This window comes from Brassica rapa, chromosome A04 (genome assembly GCF_000309985.2).
Source record: "Brassica rapa cultivar Chiifu-401-42 chromosome A04, CAAS_Brap_v3.01, whole genome shotgun sequence".
Taxonomy (NCBI): Eukaryota; Viridiplantae; Streptophyta; class Magnoliopsida; order Brassicales; family Brassicaceae; genus Brassica; species Brassica rapa.
The window spans coordinates 14,638,882-14,660,851 of NC_024798.2; the positions used below are offsets into that span (position 1 = coordinate 14,638,882).

General features: G+C 32.8%; 3 protein-coding genes across 3 annotated transcripts; 2 read left to right on the plus strand and 1 right to left on the minus strand.

Moving 5' to 3' along the window:
* The first annotated feature begins 1,436 nt into the window (after window positions 1-1,436).
* LOC103864741 (probable inactive receptor kinase At2g26730) lies at window positions 1,437-4,840 on the plus strand. The gene is made up of 2 exons (XM_009142501.3): window positions 1,437-3,092; window positions 3,891-4,840. The coding sequence occupies exons 1-2, from the start codon at window positions 1,787-1,789 to the stop codon at window positions 4,556-4,558; spliced, it is 1,974 nt and encodes a 657-aa protein (XP_009140749.1). The 5' UTR covers window positions 1,437-1,786; the 3' UTR covers window positions 4,559-4,840.
* A 250-nt stretch (window positions 4,841-5,090) lies between these two features.
* On the plus strand, window positions 5,091-11,215 carry LOC103864742 (protein kinase PINOID 2). The gene is made up of 3 exons (XM_009142502.3): window positions 5,091-9,229; window positions 9,892-10,433; window positions 10,566-11,215. Exons 1-3 carry the CDS (start codon window positions 8,598-8,600, stop codon window positions 11,027-11,029), a joined length of 1,638 nt encoding a protein of 545 aa, XP_009140750.2. The 5' UTR covers window positions 5,091-8,597; the 3' UTR covers window positions 11,030-11,215.
* A 4,558-nt stretch (window positions 11,216-15,773) lies between these two features.
* On the minus strand, window positions 15,774-20,094 carry LOC103864845 (non-specific phospholipase C2). Its single transcript, XM_009142614.3, has 3 exons — window positions 19,290-20,094; window positions 18,477-18,849; window positions 15,774-17,758 (listed from the first exon to the last, which is right to left on the minus strand). The coding sequence occupies exons 1-3, from the start codon at window positions 19,850-19,852 to the stop codon at window positions 17,054-17,056; spliced, it is 1,641 nt and encodes a 546-aa protein (XP_009140862.3). The 5' UTR covers window positions 19,853-20,094; the 3' UTR covers window positions 15,774-17,053.
* Between the last annotated feature and the right edge of the window lie 1,876 nt (window positions 20,095-21,970).

Below are 21,970 nucleotides of genomic sequence, written 5' to 3' on the forward strand. Positions count from 1 at the left end.
TTTGAAATTGCTTTCATTATAATAACTGCATTACAAAATTAGTTTTTCTAAGTGAACATATATGTTTATATTATATTTTGTATTTTTTCTGTATTTTCACTATATTGATATGAATTCTTATAAAATATAAAATCATTAATGTCCAAAATGGCAAAATTAGTTTTGTTCTAAAAATATAATAACTAAGATTAGTTGTCCATTTTTAACAAAAATTTTGTCATTTATTATAAAAGTAAGATATATAATCATCACACAAATGAATAATATAATTTCTTAGATTTTGATGTGTATATTTAGAATTATTTGTCTAGAAGACTTAATAATACAATCTATTGTTTAAAAAAAATTGTGATGTGTATATTAATTCCGGCTGAAATTTTTTCTAATAAACAGTAATTCAAAGATCCAAAAAGATAAAAAGCATTACCTAACATGTATAAACATGAGTTGCGGTAATCACTGTCCCAAATGTAGAAAATGATGAATTAATAAATCATGTCATTTTTATATTTTATGGCGCTTGGATTTTGTCTTTTACACCATAAAATCCGTCAGTTTTCTCTTCAGCATGTATTTATATAAATATGGACACTTTATTCTGACAAAAACAACATTGAAAACCTCGAAGATCGCCAAGACCTACATTCTTAGTTAATTTGGTAAGACGCGTAGTAATAACATTTTTAGAAAAATTGGTAGGAATCCACATGAACTTGTTCAATATGATTAGGGAAAATGTCATGCTTCATACGAAGCAAACAAAGAATCCGTGGTATCTGATGCGTAGCAGGAAACACCATAACCAAATCGTGTAACTTTCAAAATATTTGTATGGTAAATGATTATTTTTGTCACAATACACTCTTTAGTGGATGAGAATGGATATATATAAAAAATATTTTGATGACACTATTTTCTGGTAACGAAGAACCAATGTCAATTAATAACATCTCTATATGCAGAAGTTGTTAGAATATTCTACAACATTATACATGTCAAAACTTTAAGATTGATTATAAAGTGGATATCAAGGATTTAAACCCAGATGTATAGCAAAACTTCTTAACGAAAATAAAGGAAATAGCCAGACTAGGAAGAGGTTTCAAAATTTATTTATCAGCTACATTTCTCAAAGAAATAATTTAAGTGCAGATATTTACCAAAAGTAGCTATTTTTTTTTTCATACAAAGCTTTGTTTTATTGTTTGTTATGCTTTGGTTTAGTTACCAATATCACTTTAAATTTGAACAATGGAATTCAGTTGATGTAAAAAAACTTTTTTAAAAACATATTTATACGACCAACTAATCAATGTCTATCAATTTCTAAAGGTTTAGAAAAAGATCAATGTTTATAAGATCTTCTAAAGGTTTAAAAAAAATCAATTTATACGACCAACTAATCAATCTTATAAAATTGTCTAATTAATTACTGTCTATCAATTTCTTAAACACTAGTCCCTCGTGATAGTTTTGATGCGACTCTGTTTCTTTCATAAAAGACTTCATGACCCCCACACACACCTCCACAGTCCACACACACAGACACATATATACTCTCACCCCTCGCTTTCAATATCTCTCTCTCTCTCTCTCTCTCTCTCAATCTCTCTAGGTCGCTCCCACCAGAAACAAAAATGGGTTCTTGCCCGAAAGCCGCTTCTGGTTTTCAGCAACGACGAAACCCTCTTCTTGTAAAACAGACATAACTAGAAACTCGAAACGATTCTTCTTTTTTCCTCACTTTTTTTTTAAATTCTCCATCTATTCAAAAACACCCCCACAAATGGCAGCCACTTCATTGGTTCTAACCTGTTTCTTCTCGATCTTTCTGTTGACTCATCGAGTCAACTCAGAGTCACTCCAAGAGAAACAAGCTCTCCTCACCTTCCTCCAACAGATCCCCCACGAGAACCGTCTCCAATGGAACGAGTCAGACTCCGCCTGCAACTGGGTCGGAGTCGAATGCAGCTCGGACAGAACTTCCGTCCACTCACTCCGGTTACCTGGAACCGGTTTAGTCGGTCAGATCCCATCCGGATCGTTAGGCAAATTGAGCCAGCTCCGAGTTCTGAGCCTCCGCTCCAACCGCCTCTCCGGTCAGATCCCTCCAGACTTCTCGAATCTCACTCACCTCCGGAGCTTATACCTACAGAACAACGAATTCTCCGGCGAGTTCCCCGCGAGCGTCACGCAGTTAACCGGATTGGTTCGTCTCGATATTTCGTCCAACAACTTAACCGGACCGATTCCTTTCTCGGTCAACAACCTCACTCAATTAACCGGTCTATTCCTCGGGAACAATCGATTCTCTGGGAACCTTCCCAGCATAACCGTCGATTTAACGGACTTCAACGTCTCCGTTAACAACCTTAACGGATCGATTCCAACGTCGTTATCTAAATTCCCAGCCGCGTCGTTCGCTGGAAACGTGAATCTCTGCGGCGGTCCGTTGAAGCCTTGCAAGTCCTTCTTCGTCTCTCCGTCGCCGTCTCCGTCGTCGCCGGACGCTCCCTTATCCGGGAAGAAATCGAAGCTCTCCACGGCGGCGATTATCGCGATCGCCGTCGCGGGGGCGGTGGTTGGGCTTCTCGTTTTAGCTCTGCTTTTGTTCCTCTGCTTGAGAAAACGACGACGGGGGAAGGAGGGTGGGACGAAAGCTGCGGAGACGACGGCGACGACGAGAAGCGTCCCTTCAGTACCTCCGGCGGGAGGAGCTTCGTCGTCGAAGGAAGTCACGGGGACGTCGTCGGGGATGGGGGGAGAGACGGAGAGGAACAAGCTTGTGTTCACGGAAGGAGGAGTGTTTAGTTTCGATTTGGAGGATTTGCTGAGAGCTTCGGCGGAGGTTTTGGGGAAAGGAAGCGTAGGGACGTCGTACAAGGCGGTGTTGGAGGAAGGCACGACGGTTGTTGTGAAAAGGTTGAAGGACGTGGCGGCGAGCAAGAAGGAGTTTGAGTCGCAGATGGAGGTTGTTGGTAAAATCAAACACCCGAATGTTTTTCCGTTGAGGGCTTATTATTACTCCAAAGATGAGAAGCTTCTTGTCTTCGATTTCATGCCCAATGGAAGCTTGTCTGCTCTTCTCCACGGTTCGTGTCTTAATTCTCCTGTTCTGTTTTTGCCTAAAGCTAATTAAAACAAGTCATCCCTAATGCATATTAGTTAACATAAGCTAGATACATTATGTGAATTTTTACTGAATTAGAGCTATATTGTGTGTAGTATATGAATCTCTTTGGTTTGGTCACCGTAGTTCAAGTTTGTATTCACATTGGCATGGTCAAGATTTGCTTACGTAGTTGCAGCTGTTTGATGCTTAAATGAAAGTTGAGTGAGATTAAATGAGTGATGATTAGATTGTGATGTTTGATAATATTATTTTATTTAATATTTAATACTTTCGACACGGTCTCTGTGTTCTATGCTTTGCTGTCAAGAAAAACATTCTTATTTCGCTGTATAAATAATTTCGTATTTTGTTTTATTTTCGAAGTGCAGTAGTAGTTATATAGCTGTAGTTGTTATGCAATTATTAAAATAAAAAAGGAAGCTGCCGACAATTATATGGGTCTGTCTGGTAATTGTCATAATAATTCATAATTTTTGCTTCTCTCTCACTCTTTAAAGAAAAAGAAAAAGACTCTTTTCTTCCACATGGGGCTCTTTATCACATCATATCTTCTTCTTCACTCCTTTTCTTGAAGTATACTTTTGTCTAACTCAGTTAACTGAAGTAGTTTTAGATCCCATTTGCTGAAACTGCATTTACAGTTTTGAAGCTCTAACCCAACTTAAGATTTGAACTATAATGTCAAGATAGCTAATACTATTGTGAAACTGTATTCTTAATATGTAGTTATCTGGCTAATAGCTCTATGTTGTTTTAGGGAGCCGTGGCTCGGGACGAACACCGTTAGATTGGGATAACCGTATGAGAATAGCAATAACAGCGGCAAGAGGTTTGGCTCATCTTCATGTTTCAGCCAAATTAGTGCATGGAAACATCAAAGCCTCAAACATACTCCTACACCCAAACCAAGACACATGCGTCTCTGACTACGGACTTAACCAGCTCTTCAGCAACTCCAGTCCGCCAAACCGTTTGGCTGGTTATCATGCTCCCGAAGTTCTCGAGACCCGTAAAGTAACTTTCAAATCCGATGTGTACAGTTTCGGGGTGTTGCTGCTCGAACTCCTGACCGGTAAATCGCCAAACCAGGCATCGCTTGGCGAAGAAGGAATCGATCTACCTCGGTGGGTGCTTTCCGTGGTTAGAGAGGAATGGACCGCTGAAGTTTTCGATGTCGAGCTTATGCGATACCACAACATAGAGGAAGAGATGGTTCAGCTTCTTCAAATCGCAATGGCGTGTGTCTCCACGGTTCCTGATCAACGACCGGTGATGCAAGAAGTGCTGAGAATGATTGAGGATGTGAACAGAAGTGAGACTACCGATGAAGGGTTAAGACAATCGTCTGATGACCCGTCAAAAGGATCAGAGGGTCAGACTCCTCCAGGGGAGTCAAGGACACCGCCACGTTCTGTCACGCCTTAGTAAATTAAAGCAGCTTTAGTCTTTTGTGTGTGTGTTCACTTTCTCCTTAAAAGGAGATGGAAGAAAAAATGAGATTTAGTGTGTGAGGTCTTTGTTGGGTTACGGTAAAGCAAAAAAAGACACGACGACTATTCTGGCATTTGGACCACGTTCTAAAGGATGGCATCTCCCATCTATTTTTTTTTTTTCTTATTTTTATCAATACATTCAAAATATTTTAGGGGTTTGTTTAATCTTATTTGAATATTGTGTTTACAGGTTTAAATCAAAGTTCAATCTACACCACTTTGTACTTTATATGATTTGACTATAACACTACGAATTAGAGTATTTTCAAAGCTTACACTATATATTAGGGTTGGGGGTTTTAATCTGAAAACGAAACTTTTTATATCAATATTTAAGTGTTTTTCTTTTACGAATTAATCACACAAGATGGAAATTTTAATTTTCAATAGAACATCCATTGTTCTGCATATATAAATGACATAATTTAGGAATAGACTGATGCAAATTTATATATACTATAATGAAAAATTGTGAAGTAAAGTTTACATATCTATTGAATGTCGCTGAAATTTCAATCATAGTAAGAAAACAAGTAAACAACAATCAACTATGAAACCGTCAAGCTACTACTAATCATCCATGTCGTGTTATCATGGTAGAACTCAAAGAAAGAGACCCGAGTTATGATGGAGACTTTATAAGCAATTTTTGAGAGAATAATAGTAACCAAAGGGTAAGAAGATGATGGGCGAATTTGTTTTCTCATGCGCCTTCCGCAGGGCAGTCCTGAACTTAATAATCCACGGTAGTACCGGTCCTGGTTTATAACGGGCTGGTAGCAACAAAAAAAACATTTTGGGCCTTGTGAGTAAGTTTAATAAAAAAAGCTAAGGTGTCATAACAAATGTACAAGCTCACATATAAAACTGCATCAGCTTTATATGTGACCAGAAGAGCATTGGTCATAAAATTTGCGAGCAGTGATTGTTCCTCACCAATCAAACATCTGCAATTTTTGTTCTTTTGACTTGAGGATATATCTCAGAAAGTTCTGAAATATGGCACCTGTGAAATTTGCCTTGAAATGTAGGTTTTGATCATCTTGTTGTCTTCTCTTATAGTCTTCAGCACATAGAGTTGGCTCTCAAGTAACTGTTGTGAGATTTAATGGTTTAAATGTCTACTACTACAGTTTTTTTCTCCCATATTATGTCCAATGAATTTTGATATGTTAATTGTGCGTTGTATCTCTTACATCTAACATGCTGTCCATCTTATCGAAACCCTGCTGCTACATACATCAATGTAGCCATACTTGAGGAAGGTCGACGAAATGTACATGTTTCCTTGTGGCATCTTCACAAAGCTCTCAAGTGTATTAAGAGGTTGCTTGGTCCTGACCATATCCAGGTTCTTTCCCGATGCTCTATATATTTTTAGCACATCACTTTTGTATGTAATTTGTTTTGCTTATACTAATACTTTCTACTTTTTATGTTTATTTCCCCTTTTTCTCTCAAAAGCCATTGGTCACCCTCTTTGAGAAGTCCAAGGGCGCGACGTGATACTCGGCCGAAAGATGGAAAGCACATGAAAAGTGATGAGCATGTAGAGGTACTGTATATTATGTGATTATGGAAAATCATGGAGTGGCACAGATTCGAGAAAAGTGAGAATATATGTATGTTTGGTAGCTACATTATTGTCCTTAGAATCATGTTCTCAAATTTAAACTCACATATCAGGTATTAGACTGTTATTGAGCTTTGACCAAAAGAATATGGGATCAGGATGTTACCAATAGTATCATCGGTTCGTTTATAGAAATATGAATGATTTTAATGTTGTGAAATAGACACTTTTAAAAGAAAAAAAACGGCAGCAAAGCACTATATATTTAAGCTTTGATGTTTATTTGCGAAATCAATGTTTTACAATTGTTATTTTCAGAACTGGTTGCTGATATATTATGTACCTGTGATTATCCCTTTGTGGAATGTAGAGTAGTAAACAGATTGTACTGTCCCAGCGTGGCATGCTAAAATTGTCGTATTTTATACTGATAGTGAGGTTGCTGGTGAAGTTTCTGGTCTCAAGATGTGTTTATTATTAGTTGGAACTGCGACTGAAAAGCAAGTGATATGTTGCTTATGCTAATGAGCCGCAACATGAGAAGATTATAAGGTAATGTTGAAGGAAATTTTTTGTATACTTTTTTGCATTAAGAGGGCATGGTATTTTGAATTAGCATTTCCATTTTGGTGTGATTTTTAGGTGCTAGGCTCTAAGCATATATCTTACAGTTATACGACAAAGAAGGAGCAGACGACTAGAGGTTAAAATCCTATCATCAGTATGGTGGCATGTTACGCTCTGACATTTGCTTATACGGAAACAAAAAAAATTATTGGTAAAATACCAATCTATTACACTGTAATAGGCAAGGACAATGTAAGCCACACTTTCAGATAAATAAATAGGACCAAATGGAAACAAGTTTGGTATTAATAACGGCGGCGAGTGAGTTCGAGTGTCTAACGTATTCCGAAAACAAAAAAAAACATGTTACACTAAAAATCAGTAAGAACATATACCGTATCTAATTTTTGTGTAAGTTATGGGCCAAATCAATCCATACATGGTAAAAGGTACATAGTTTTCCCTTGAAGTTTAACAACATAATGCAAAGACGGCCATTAGTGGCAAGATCTACTTGCTTCATCTGCATTTTTCATGTATTTATGAATGATTTTTAAAGCCGATTAGTTTCATGGTGTTTACGTGCTTCTTTCTTTATTGTGCAATTTAGCTACAACAATCACATCTCAGTCTGAAATTTTAACTTGAAACTTTTAGCTTGCTAAGCCGTTACGGACAATGGTTTTGGGAGCTCCAGTGGAGAATGCTAGACATCTTACTCAACGTTATGACAGAATGCGCCAAGAAGCTGAAGCTTACGTACTACGAAATATAACATTTCTGGTTTACTAATTTTCTTTTAAATGATTGTATTATTATCAATATCGGTTATAAATGTAGTATCTTTTTTTTGAAACACCAAATGTAGTATCTTATATACAGTGAATAATTTATATATCCAAGGAAAAAAAAGATACTAAAAGTTGTGTAGGAATTATAAAGATACTAAAAGTTGTAAAATGTTTATGAAATGAAAAATAATTGAATCATAACTAAGTTAGCTTCTTATAATTTATTTTTATACTACAGTACATATTCATTATATATACATAAAATATAATAGTGTAAACTAAATTATAAATATGTGAAAAAAACTCGGGAGTAATCTACCAAAAATACATATTAGAAATACCATCTTACGACTGAAAGAAGTTGAAGAGATTAAGCATTAAAAATAAAATAAAATCTTTTCTTATGTGTTTTCATATGTCCATGATCTAATGTTTTTGAAAATTTACTAGTCAAAAGTCAAAAAAAAAACAATTATATGTATTTATTCATAATCCGTGCGTGGTGCTACCTAGTATAATTAATTTTTGTATTTCAAATTTCATACAATCAAAATTATAAATAATTTATTGACTTGTTTGTTGATTCGAACATGCCAATATAATTCCATAATTTGTCAATCTTTTTGTTTTTGTTTGTTAACCAAATAAATTTATCTTTCGCACGTACATGTAAATGATGATTAAAATAAAAATAAGTTTGTGGTCACTGGTCACTCACGTAATTGTAACTTTTAAAGTTATTCATTATAATTTGGCTATCTACGGATTATCGAATATTCTAATACCTAGAGGTAAAAGCTGGCATAGGATTTTATTGTTCAAGCATTTAACTTTACAGAAAACAAAGGATAGTGGTGGTGTCAGCTTGGCGAAGCATGCCTGACATGTGCATCTCATCAATACTCCTTTATGTTCATATCCGCATTAGATCTATATCGGTTATCTTCACGCATGGTGTTATCTTTACTACTTTCTTTTATAAAATTGATTGGAAAGTAAATATATAAACAAAAATACAAAAAGTGAATAAGGTGGAGATTATGATAAATAGTACAGACAAGACAGTTTTCATTCCCAAAACGCTTCAAATGGCAAACTCCACAAAGTCTTACAAAGACCATGAGTCCGATTATGAAACCTCAACAGCCGGACCAGACTCCAGCCGCCGCACGAGCTGGCTAAGTAGTTCTTTCACGGCCAGTCCTAGTTGTAGTAGCTCCATATCTCATCTAAGTAACCATCATGACCTCAACACCTACAACCACCAATCTAAGCCTCACAAAGCCAACCAGATCGCATGGGAAGCTATGGCTAGGCTACGCCGACGCTGCGGCCGTGCGGTAGGGTTAGAACATTTCCGGCTGTTGAAGAGGTTAGGCAGTGGTGACATTGGAAGTGTGTACCTCTGTCAAATACGTGGAAGCCCGGAGGTTGCGTTTTACGCCATGAAGGTTGTGGACAAGGAGGCAGTGGCGGTGAAGAAAAAGCTTGGAAGGGCGGAGATGGAGAAGAAGATTTTAGGGATGCTTGATCATCCTTTTTGCCCAACTTTATACGCAGCGTTTGAGGCTTCTCATTACTCTTTTCTCGTCATGGAGTACTGTCCCGGTGGTGATCTCTACACCGCCCGCTTACGCCAGCAGTCAAAACGTTTTGGTATTTCCTCCACTAGGTAATCCTTCTTTAAACAATAGTATTTCATAGTTACAAAAAAAAAACAATAGTATTTCATCCACTATCTAAAAATAGAGGTTTCAATTGTTCTTTTGCTTTTTTGTTTGGGGTTTCGTTTTAGATTTTAACCACAAAATTCTTTTTTTAAACAAAACTTATTTATTAATTGTAAATTTTTTCCATCAAATGGCACTATATATGTGTACTTATCAAGAAAATGTTTTCACCTTTTGTGTTAGTTGACCGCTTTATATATGGTTTCGGTAACCACCCATTTTCGCAGGACCTGGATTAGATTTTTCAGCTAAAATATATATACCAATCTTTTTTGTGGTGAAGGCAATCTTTCTTCTTTAAAATAAAGTAACCCTATAATAGAGATATATTATTCAAATTTATTTTGTAAAATAACATTTCTTAAAATAGAGAGTAGAAAATGGAAAACAAATGCTATCTATTTCCCTAAATATTAAAAAAAAAAATAGAGGAAAATACATATATAAATGTATTGGAGTAAATTTACCCTCTAATAATACTATATATTATTGAAGAAAATATAAAAATAAGTTGGAAATGCTCTAAATAATGCATGGTATATATTAGTAGGTTTACATATTTTGGCAATGTAACAACTAATCATCAAATGGTGGATAATATCAGGTTTTACGCAGCAGAAACACTAGTTGCTTTAGAGTATCTCCACATGATGGGAATTGTGTATAGAGACCTAAAACCGGAGAATGTATTAATAAGAGGCGATGGTCATGTGATGCTCTCTGATTTCGACCTCTCTTTCAAATGCAACGTCGTTCCACAGCTCCTCAACCACAATGACTATGACCGTCAAGTCCATGACTATGATGATGATGATGATGACTTCAGCATATGCTCGACACCTTCTTGCACCACGACTCCATTACACCCCGTAATCTCCTGCTTCTCTCCCGCTTCTAGCAGAAGAAGAAGAAGAAAGAATGTTATTACCACCACAATACACGAGACAGCAGCATGTACTAGCGGATCGGTCAAAAGCAACGACGTTTCTAGAACGTTCTCTCGACAACCTTCTTCTTGTTCTCGGGTTTCAAGTGGGCTTAGAGACCTCTCTGGTGGATGTCCATCAATTTTCGCCGAACCAATCAACGCTCGTTCTAAGTCGTTCGTGGGAACACATGAGTACTTGGCCCCGGAGGTTATCTCAGGTATAGCCACAGCAATATATTTTTATAAATTTTTATTTGCTTGATTTTTTTGAGTGAAAATTATATTTCTATGATTTTAGCTTGGTAAGCCAAACAAATTTTCAATACTGCTAACTAGTTATTATTTGTCAGGGCAAGGGCATGGAAGTGCAGTTGATTGGTGGACTTTCGGTGTATTCATGTACGAGATGATATTCGGGACGACTCCGTTTAAAGGCGATAACAACGAGAAAACGCTAGTAAACATTCTTAAAGCACCATTAACATTCCCAAAGGTTGTAGTGAATAGCCAGAAAGAGTACGATAATATGGTGAGTGCTCAAGATCTTATCACCAAATTACTGGTGAAGAACCCTAAGAAGAGGTTAGGGAGTCTCAAAGGCTCTATTGAGATCAAAAGACATGAGTTCTTCGAAGGTGTTAATTGGGCACTAATCAGGTCTATAAAGCCACCTTGGGTCCCTAAAGAAGAGACTAATCACAAGATTAAGAGTGATAATCGTAGCGTTAATTATTTTTTGCCGCCGAGGTTTATGATGACTAGGAAGGAAAGGGATGAGCCTTACCATGTGTCTAATCATTTTGATTATTTTTAACTTTAGGATATATCTTCTTTTTTTCTACTGATACGGTATTATTTAGCACTCCTAGCTGTCGAGATGTATATTCATATAATTTGAATTATATGCGATTATCATGAGATTAAAAGTGTAAGTATCATTAGGTGAATTGTTATTTCTACTTTGTACTATCATGTGATTATAAATTGTTTTTTTGAATTTTCTAACCATATTCAATAGTCAATACTCAAACAAAGAAAAATAAAAAATCTTTGTAGAACAGAAATCCATGTCTAACAAGAAATAATTACACTCTGTGACATTTTTAGAGATTAAAATTATATTAGAAGACATTTTAAATATGTGGAACATTTTTTTCAGGCGGAATGTGTAATACACTTTCAGCTTGAGACTATCTCCAATGGAATACTATTTTTTCTTCTATATTTTACAATAAAATAGAGTAATTCTATTTGGAGTAAAAAACAACATTCTTCTATATTTCAATCTATTATAGTGTAACTCTATTATAAAATAAACCATTTGAGCAAATTCAATTCTATAATAGATTTACTCTATTTTAGTGTAAAATATAGAAGAAAAAATAGTGTTCCATTGAAGATGCTCTGCTAACGAAAAACGTATGCCAACCGATATGGTAGCTAAAGAGCCGTATGCGGGTAGATACATCGACATGTGTATTAAGGTTACCGGATGGGGGTTGGTTATATCCATTGTGTTGATGCATAGAATGCGATGATAAGAATGTGATGATGGTTGTATGTTGAATGAATGATGATTACAGTTTGGTAAAGTATTGAAAGTGTGGTCAATTGTTGTTTAATTGGTCTCTGCTACTAGTCAGTTTTTGTTATACATTGAGTTATATAGAAGTTCATAAGGGAAGGTTGGTCTAAAGACTATCTTACTAATTAATCAATTTACTAATCTCTCCCTTTTCATTTCTTTGCATGCAGACTGTAAATAGAAGTAATGTATATGGTTGAGTTGGTGGATTTAAACAGTATAAAACACGTCTAAAATTCATAAAAAAAATTTGACGAGACACAGTGGCTTACTTTTAAACATGTGTCTCTAAACCCGCGTTCTCCAGTTTGCTGGGTGAGCGGCATTTACAAACGATACATATTGTTTCTTCTTTGTTTGGATGATTTATAAATTACTCGTTTTGTTTTCAACCATGTTTACACCGTGTATCCAACAAAATGAGCAGTTACGTATATATCCGGAAAGATGAACGGTATCCTAGTTATACACCAATTAGTTTAAATACTGACTAAAGTTAGATATGCATGTAAGCATGTTAGTATGTTACATATTACATGTCCACAACATTTCAAAATTAATAATATGGAAGTGATGCGCGATGATGTTATTACGGATACCATAATGATTTCACTCACTGGAATCACGACCGGAGGGGGATCTTTTATGTGAGACAATTATGATTCTTCCCCAAAACTAATGATGGGAAACTTAGTAAATTATATGTTTCCCATTACTTTTACGGAAGAAAAGTAAAAGGTTTTGGCCGAAAAGTAAATGGTTTTATAGCTTTTACGCGCACCGCTTATCCTAAACCATAAATCCTAAAACTTAAACCCTCGTCATACAACTCAATTTTCCAATATATAATAGTTTGTATTTCATCGCTGACAAAAAAAATAGTTTGAATTTCATCTGTTTTCCAATATATAACTATTTTAGAATTGAATACACGGTTTAATAAATTATTTAACTAGGCAAAAACATCATTAGCTATCTAACTAATTATATTTCAACCAATAAAAAAATAATGTGCATAATATAAAAAAATATATTGCATAAAAATTAGTAAATTTTACATTAAGAAGCGCAAACATCATGTAGTTTAAAATAAAAATATTTCTCCAAAACGTCATCTATTAAAAACAGATGGAGTACAATTTAGCAACAGAAACTGTTTGCTTTTGTTTGGAAATATAAGCATGTTGTCCATATAGATACAGAGCTCCAATTTAGTTTACAAAATTTATATAAGTATGTTTAAGTTACACACAAAAAAAAACTTAAATCAGTAATTTTACTATTTCTTTTGTTTTTTTTATTTTGATATTTTTGTTACACAAAGAATGTTATTTTAGAATCTAATACAATTTATATTTATTTTCAGTTTAGTATTAATTATAAAATACATTGATCTTATAAAAAATATTTATTCAAATACTATTAATTTAATAAATATATAAATATATATTTAAATTATTTTTAATATATATGAAAAATGTTAAAATAATATTTTTTACGAAACTAAAAAGTAATGTTTAAGTTGTAATTGATCACTACTGGAAGAACAGTAGGAACAAATGTGACAAGAATGAAAGAATGAACAAAATAATTGTAATAATGATAATATATTATCCCTTCTCAAATTTAATTTGATAAATTGTGAAAATAATTTTTTTTATTGATGGTGTATTTTAAGTAAAAACAAATAGGAATACATTATTCTAATTTATTCTTTTGATGTTGTTTGATGTTGTCAAAAAAAAATTATTCTTTTGATAGCCATTTAGAGTTTCAATATGTTTATGTTTTTTAAAAAAAAATCCTCTATAATTAATTTTCAGTCAACTTTTACTTAGTCAAACGATAACTTAAGGGAGTCATCCATAAAATTTGATGAGTTATTAGAAATAATGGTTAAGCTTGGATTTATAATATTTAAAATAATATTTAGAATTACATTCTTAAAAAAATATTAAAATTTAAACATTCGTAGCAAAAACACATTCGTTAAATTCCTCAAGTGTCCAAGTAAGATACAGCCACAAAAACAAATGAATGAGCAAAACAAACCACCCGTTATATAGATATGCAACATCTTTTTTCTTTACACAAAAGCAAACATGAAACTGCGATTCAAACAAATGCCTAAACCTTATTGACATAGACCACAAAACAAAAACTTCTTACGGTTTACTTACAGTTAAGACCCGGCTCTGTTCTGTAGTCTGGGCCGGCAAGCGTCACCTGTATTAAAGCCCAATACAATGTGTGATGTAAACCCATGTCTCTAGGTTTAGAAGTAAGTCAGAATTGTATAATTTTTTTTTTCTTTGACTAAAGAATTGTATAAGTTTTCTTGTAACCTTGGCTGTCTGATGTATGGTCTTCCCCACTCATTTGGGTAGCGTGACAGAAGCCCTACACTGAAATCAACATCGTGTTTCCGTACTAATGCCTCCACATAGCTACCCAATCCAGCAGCTGGCACCAAATCAGGATTTCTTATTTGTCATCGAGTAATGATGATGAAATTAGCATTTGATCATGAGGAATCATGAGGACATAACAATGAACATGGATTAATCTTTCCCAATGTGGATAATGAAAGCGTATACCGTAAATGATATTTGCATGCAAGGCTCGGGTGCGTATATATTTGTGGCACCTGATATATTATTTTTTTTCCAAAGAACATGGAATGTATATGTGATATTGGAGTCAGCGTCGGTGACCAACAATATTTAAGTCAAATGTCAGTTTAAGGTGAAATCGGCATGAATCAAAAAGCTGAGATAGAAAAAGACACAGCGGAAATGATTAAGGTTGGAATTTGACCATTATATGGAAAAAAAAAAACTTGAAACCTATAAATTTATCCAATAATTGGGAAATATTCTAAAACCCCAAGAAAATCTAAAAATATTCAAAATCCAAAATAAAACCAAAAACCTAAAATAAAAATATAAATACTTGAAAAAATGAGAAAAACTATAAGTACCAAGAAAATGTATTCAAATACCTCAAAAATAAAATCATTAGTACCAAAAATATGCAATCAAAATATACCCAAAATCTGTGACAAACTATAAATATCCAACATCCCAAAAATATTAGGGATTTTTTATTTATTTTTTAATTTTATAGATTTCTTGAAATTTTGAATATACATAGATTTCTTGAGGTTTGGAGTACATTTTGATTTTCGTATGTTTACCGTTTTTCTCAGGTTTTTGGCTAGATTTTCAGATTTTTTAAAAAGGTTTTCGGGGTTTTAGAATTTTCCAAAATTTTGGGTACATTTTTTGGTTTTTGGGTAATTTTTGAAAAAAAAAAATTACAAATGGCAGCTAGCAAAGGAGAAAGTGTATATGTGCTATTTGACTCAACGTGGTTAACCAATATTATTTCAGTTAAAGTTGATTTCGACTGAAGTTTGATAGTTCAGTTAATTTATTCGAAATAAATGTTAGTTTAAAATAAAATCGACATGGTATCAAAGTTGAAGTATTAATATGCAGCAGCGACCCTGGACAGGAGCTATAGAAGCATGTGCTTCCGGCTTTTTGCGAATATGTATAATTTTCTGCCGACTTTTCAGTATTGTATGTAGTTCAGTTGGTAATATCCGATGTTACCTTCTAAAAGTGAAGAGTTCAAACCTATTTTTCTAATATAATTAACTTTTCATCATTATTACCCGTTAGGTACAAGTCTTTTTTACCTTTACTGTTTCTAGTCCAATTTTTTATGAGTTTTCAGGGCCGAGCTTGTTAATACGCACGATGAAAATTGTTTAAGTTGGTATTGACTATGTTTTCTTCTTGTTCTAAGATAAGATACAACAATAAAAAATGAGTTGATTACACCTTATGACACTTTTTGTCTTTCCTTTACAGTGAGAGTCACTTTCCAACTGTGAGACACTTTCTAGTGGGACTCAAGTATGTTTTTAACAAATTTGTCCTTGTGAACGACGAGTTTCTCATATTTATGTGTTTTCAAAAGATATTTGCTGATTTTTTGAAACTATAAATCTCTATTTTTTGTCTACCAATTAGTGTATGATTTCTAATTGTTTTTATTTTGGTTTTTCTTTGCCAATGCCCAACAAATTTTAAGTAGATTTTATAATAAGTCTCCTAGACCTTGATTATATATCAAATATTTTCCACTAATAACATTTTAATTAATTGTATTAAATTTTAATTTACACATTTCATTGTTACATGATTTATACTAATTTTAATCATATTTTTCTTAAACTTTTAAAATTTAATTATAAGATCAACTTATGTAGTATAAACTACTTTATCAGCTTTGGATTTTGCATAAATGTATTTTCTAGTTTTGTGTTTGTTCATAAGATGTTAGTTGTAGTTTCACAACCTATTAATGTTACTTTTACATTGAGTTGAATAAAATTATTTTGTTCTTTAAACCAAATTTTAGGTCTTTTTGAAAATTTCCCTTTTAAGCTACTCCACTTCTTTTTTTTTCTGTACCAAGATTATGCAATGTTACTTTAGTTGATGTTTAAGATTAGTGTACATACATATTAAAAAAAGTACAATTTTTATAAAAAATTATTGGTAACATTAAAATAATATTAAATAAAAATTAATTTAACCAATAAAAATACAGTATTATGTAATTATTTGCAAATGTCAAATGACAATAGATTTTTATATAGGATAGTGAGATCATCACTAGTTATATAATTAAAAAAAATTCTTGAAACATCAAATAAATTGAAACCAAGAGAGTGTATACTTTCATCCATAACCAAGCAATAGAGTCTTGCGGTTAAAGCTGCACTTTCAGATGCAGTCTCCTTAGGGCTCAACTCAGTCACCTTCTGGTCTGACTCGAAAACGCTTTTCTCAGCGCTATCTTCTGAGGATAATGTTATTGAAATTCAAGGGATCCTTCACGATATCTCTGTTCTTCGTGAAGCCCTTGTCTCTAGCTCTTTTAATTACGTTCCTCGTCTTAAAAACCTCGAAGCTGATGCTCTTGCAAAATCAGCTTTGTATGAACCTTAACTCTGGAGTTTATAAGTAATGGAAGTTTGGTTTGTTAAAAAAAAGAAAAAGAGTACCGGCACAAAAAGAAAATTGTAAAGTTTGATGGGAAATGGTATCCTAAAATCATTGTAATTTTAAAATTAGTGTCAATTAAAACACATTTTATTAGTAAAATATGAGGTGTTTGACTTGTATAAGTAACAAAGGAAAAGGTGAGATATGATAGAAATTTAAGGGGAGAACGAGCTTAATGTCTTCTTCCAGTAAGGGAAGGTTTCATATGAACAAGCTCTTCTTTATTCGCTCCCATGTCTAAAGCTAAACGACCAGCCTCTAAGAATCGTTTCACAGCATCTTCCATATACTTCTTCCCTTGAATCACAGTCATTCCTTTTCCTATTTCTTTAGGATATGCTGTAAGTACATCATCTCCTTTTAGAACCGCAGCTAGTTGTACAAGCTCTTGCTGAAACTCACTCAATTTAGCATTCTCATTCGCCTCAGTCATTCTTATCTTAACCGGTTCGGGTAACGTCTCGGGACAATCAGTTCTAGGCTCTTTTCGGATTTGCAAAATGTTCTCAAACGTCCCTGCCCATTCATCTCTTTTTGTGAGGAAAGGCGTTGATAGATTGAATAGTTTCTTTACAGTCGCCGGGATCGAAGAATGCTCATATTCAGATGATGGGAATGGTGACCCGTTTGGTCCATGTACGACCGTTCCTTTCTCGATCCATGGAGACACAGCTATTGTTGGTACACGAATACCTAAGCGGTTGAATTCGAATAGGAATGGTTCTGGTCCGACTATACCGTCCGGGCTAGGCACATTGCGAACTGGTGTTGGAACGTGGTCGAAATATCCACCGTGCTCGTCGTAAGTGATCAAAAGTAGGGTTTCGTTCCATTGTGGGCTCGCTCTAAGTGTCTCGTACACTTCCTTTATAAACTTCTGAAAATGTGTAACGAAACATTGTTGGACACTAGAAAAAACATTGGAACATTTTATTTGCACTTCATTTATAAATTCTATAATATTAAGTTATTTTATGATAAGTAGCTTAGAGTCTATGTCATGGAAATTTATATTTTTACATTGTCAAAGAAAAAACATATACATCCAAACATAAAAATTACTAGTCTATTATTATTAATTAATTCATATACTTAGTATAATATTTATAAATTACATAAACCATAATGTGAATATATATATATATAAGTATTAAATATTTTCAAAGTTATATTAGCTATGGAAAAATAAAATATACTATTAATTAAAATAATTATGTTTCTAAGTAAATCATTAAAACTGTGATTTATCCTCGAAAGTTTGATAAAATAAAAATAAAAATAAAAATTGTTAGTAACTGGAATCGAAATTCAACATCAAGCTTTAGTTTATCTTGGAAAGTTAATTACTTATATAGCTGATTAACATATTTCTAAAGTTTGAATAAATATAATGTGAAAATTTCTAAATGTACTATATTTTAAATCTCAATATTTATGGATAATAAAACATCGTTTCTTCTTAATTTAGTTATTGTTATTTTAATAATAATTTTAATTAAAAAATCTTATCTTTCTAGAATTTTTTAAAATACTAACTTTACATAAAATTGATATATACATATATGTGTATAAATTAAATAAGAGCCAAAATAAACCTGTCCTTGGTAGACGTCATGAGATGGGTGATCATCATTAGCTGGCTCAAATGTTGTATCCATGTAACGTTGCTCAATCACAGCATAACCAGGGAGCTTTCCTTTCTTTGCATGATCCTTGAAGGATAAGCTATAGCTATGGAACTTAGGAATGTATTTAAGTTTCCTTAGGTTTCGATAAAACAATACCGCCGGAATATTCTGGAAGTAGATTCCGAAAGAGATATCGGCTTCATCAAGATTTTCGAAAATGGTTCTTTGAGGATAACCTAATGCAAGTGACTTTGGGTCGTTGCTTGTGGCTCCTCCCGACGTGCCTGAGTGCACGAACATCCGGTTTGGTTGCGTCGATGATGGAACCGATGCAAACCATCTGTTTAAAATCATTTTCAGATTTATTGCCTTTTAGTACTAGTCATTTTATTAGTAATAGAAAGTTTATTATATACACAAAAGGTCAATAAGAATATATTACGTACTTAACCAAAACAAGAGTATATATCACGTATTTTATCAAAAAAAAGAAGAGAGTATATATATCACGTAACAATACTTCCATAAAGAGATGAAAATACAAAAAAGTAATATTTAGAAAACTATTCTAATGGAACCATATGTTTTTGTTTTTAACCATTTTTAACAATCAAGTAAGATGGCCAGTCAGTACCGTTAATAAAATATATATACCCGAAACGTAACGTTAAGATGGCCAGTCAGTAAGAGGACAAAGGATGCGACAATAAAATTCTATGACGTAATAATACTTTCAAAGAAACGAAAATACTAAAAAAATTATATCATTAAAAGAATTACCTATCAAAGACAGCGAACTCAGAGACGAGTGTCTTGTAGACAGGAACCTTATCGGGTTCGAATCCATTCATAACACTTGCAGACATATTACCAGTGGGGTCCTCCGAATATGCTTGTTGAACAAACCCGTTCATCGGTGGAGGATCTTTGGATGTATCATTCGACCCGAATATCTGTTCCCTTATCGCCTGAAACGAATGACCCGGATCCGGATCAACGTAATGTGAACCTGACCCGAACTGGATTTTCTTTGAAGAAGGGTCCGATGCTGAGACCGGGTTCGACTCCGAACCATCAACGCCGTTGATTTCTGGGTTTAGTTTTTTCATCCAACCAAGCATGTGATCGAATGATCGATTTTCCATTACCAAAACTACGATGGTTTTGATTGGACTTGTTGCATGAACTTGGTTGTTGTATAGAATCGTTGTTGCTAGTAGGAGAATCGTTGCAAGTGGTGAAATGCATTTTTGGACTGACATTTTCTTGAGACGAGAGACTTTGATGATAGAGAGATAATCAATGGTGGGGATAACTTTTGTCTTAGGCTTCTCTCCAAGCATAAATATCTATATATATATAACATAAATAAATGGAATGTCTTTACAAACCTTGAATATTGAATATATTGAAAGTAGTCAAAAAGTTTCACACCAATTTTGGTATTTAAGTTAAAGAATTTAGTAAGACATTATCTAGAATTTAGTAAGACACTATCTTGAATTTAGAAGATATTATCTAGAATTTAGTTAGACTTCTTTATCTAGAATTTAGTAGATATTATTTTGAATTTAGTAGATATTATCTAGAATTTAGTTGAAACATCAAAACTTCTTTTTTTTTTTGTCACGAAAACATCAAAACTTCTCTAAAACATCTTTATATTATGGAATAGATGGCGTAATAATCATGGATTTTTTTTTTTGGTTCAAAATCCAGCAAAACTGATTACCTGATACAAAGTCAGCATATAATAATGACAACTAACCTAAAAAATAATGACAACTAACATAAAAGTCACTAATATAAATGACAATGAAATCGTATCCTAATAAAAAATTTACAAATTACCAAATACATGCAAATGTGTAGTAGTATATGTATGTAAGAATTTAGTGTAAATTTTCCCTTAAGAAATAAAGTTCAATAAAGCGTAATTGAAGATCTTTGAATATAGTGAATATATATATTATTAAAATATAAATACAAATATAAATTAACCCTTAATTTTTTAAATTATTTACAATACTATGCCATTGAAATAATAAATTTACCGTACATGTTAGTATTTTTGTCTTTTATAGTTTAATTGATGCATTTTCTTAAAATACAGTTTAACAAATTATGTTTACTTATTTAAAAAATATTTCATATAATCTAGCTACATAATAAATTATACTTAATCAATGTCAAAAATATAACAAGATTTTATTATTACGGGGTGGTTATTTTTTATTTTGGTATATTAACTATGTTTAAAAAACATAAAAATGTTATAAAAATACATAATATGAACCACAAAACTGTAAATAATATGTTGAATTATTTAATCGTATAAATCAAATATAAAAATAGATAACCATTTTATTTACATTAAAATTTTGATCTATAAAAAATACATTTGCACGAACACACGGGTTATATATTAAAAATATGTTTGTAACAGTTGACACATCAAAAAATAAAATAAAATTATTCATTATAAATTATAAAATGATTATGTTTAGAAATATATTAAATAATTATTTAATATATAAATATAAATTTTAAAAATGTATACTAGTATTTATACAAGATAATTTTTTTTTTTTGCAAAGTAAAAACGAATATCCACGCGAATCAAGCTCTAGCCATTATTGAATTGAAAGATAGGAGACGAAAGTAAAATATATAAGGAATGAATAACGTGGTCAAACCTATGCGGTCAAAAAACCACTGTTAATAATTTCAAACTGAACTGAAAACCTTATTCCAAAGGGTAATAAACCGCATTGACTAATAACATCGAATCCACCTAAATAAATGTTATTTATATCTGATGAATGAGATAAATATTCTTTCTATTTCATGTCATTTCATTCTATAATTTCAGTGTAATTTCGTACATTAAATTTATTTTTTTATCCTTTTGAATAACTAATAACTTTTTATTTAAATCATTTTTATTTAATTAATTATACATTAAATTAGAATATATTAATCTATTATATAATTTTTTTAATCTCCGTAAAAAATGTCACAACTACAACTTATAACGAAACGGATGAGTAGATGATTTGGACTGTGGAAACCTCTTTGATTTAGTCGTTTAAATAAAAGTTAATGTTTATATACTGAAAAGCTTCGAATCCTATAAAATGTGAAACTATGCAAACTAATGGAATTTTTTTGTACAATGGATATACAGTGTTAAGAAAGATGACTTGATCTATAAAAACAAGAAAATAGATTGAAATATGGAGAATAGACTTTACACACATTCGACTCATTTCTTTACTAAATTCACTTGTTCTTTTGTCAAGGCTCGTTAATTATCAATAGTAAAGCCATTTTTTTCTTCATTCACACCTCACTTCGTTTGAAAGCCAGACTTGTACGCATGCATTTGAAACATTTTAATAGAGCCCATCTTATGGAGCCCCCATTTCTATTTTTTGTTTATATTTGTGTATTTTATATAA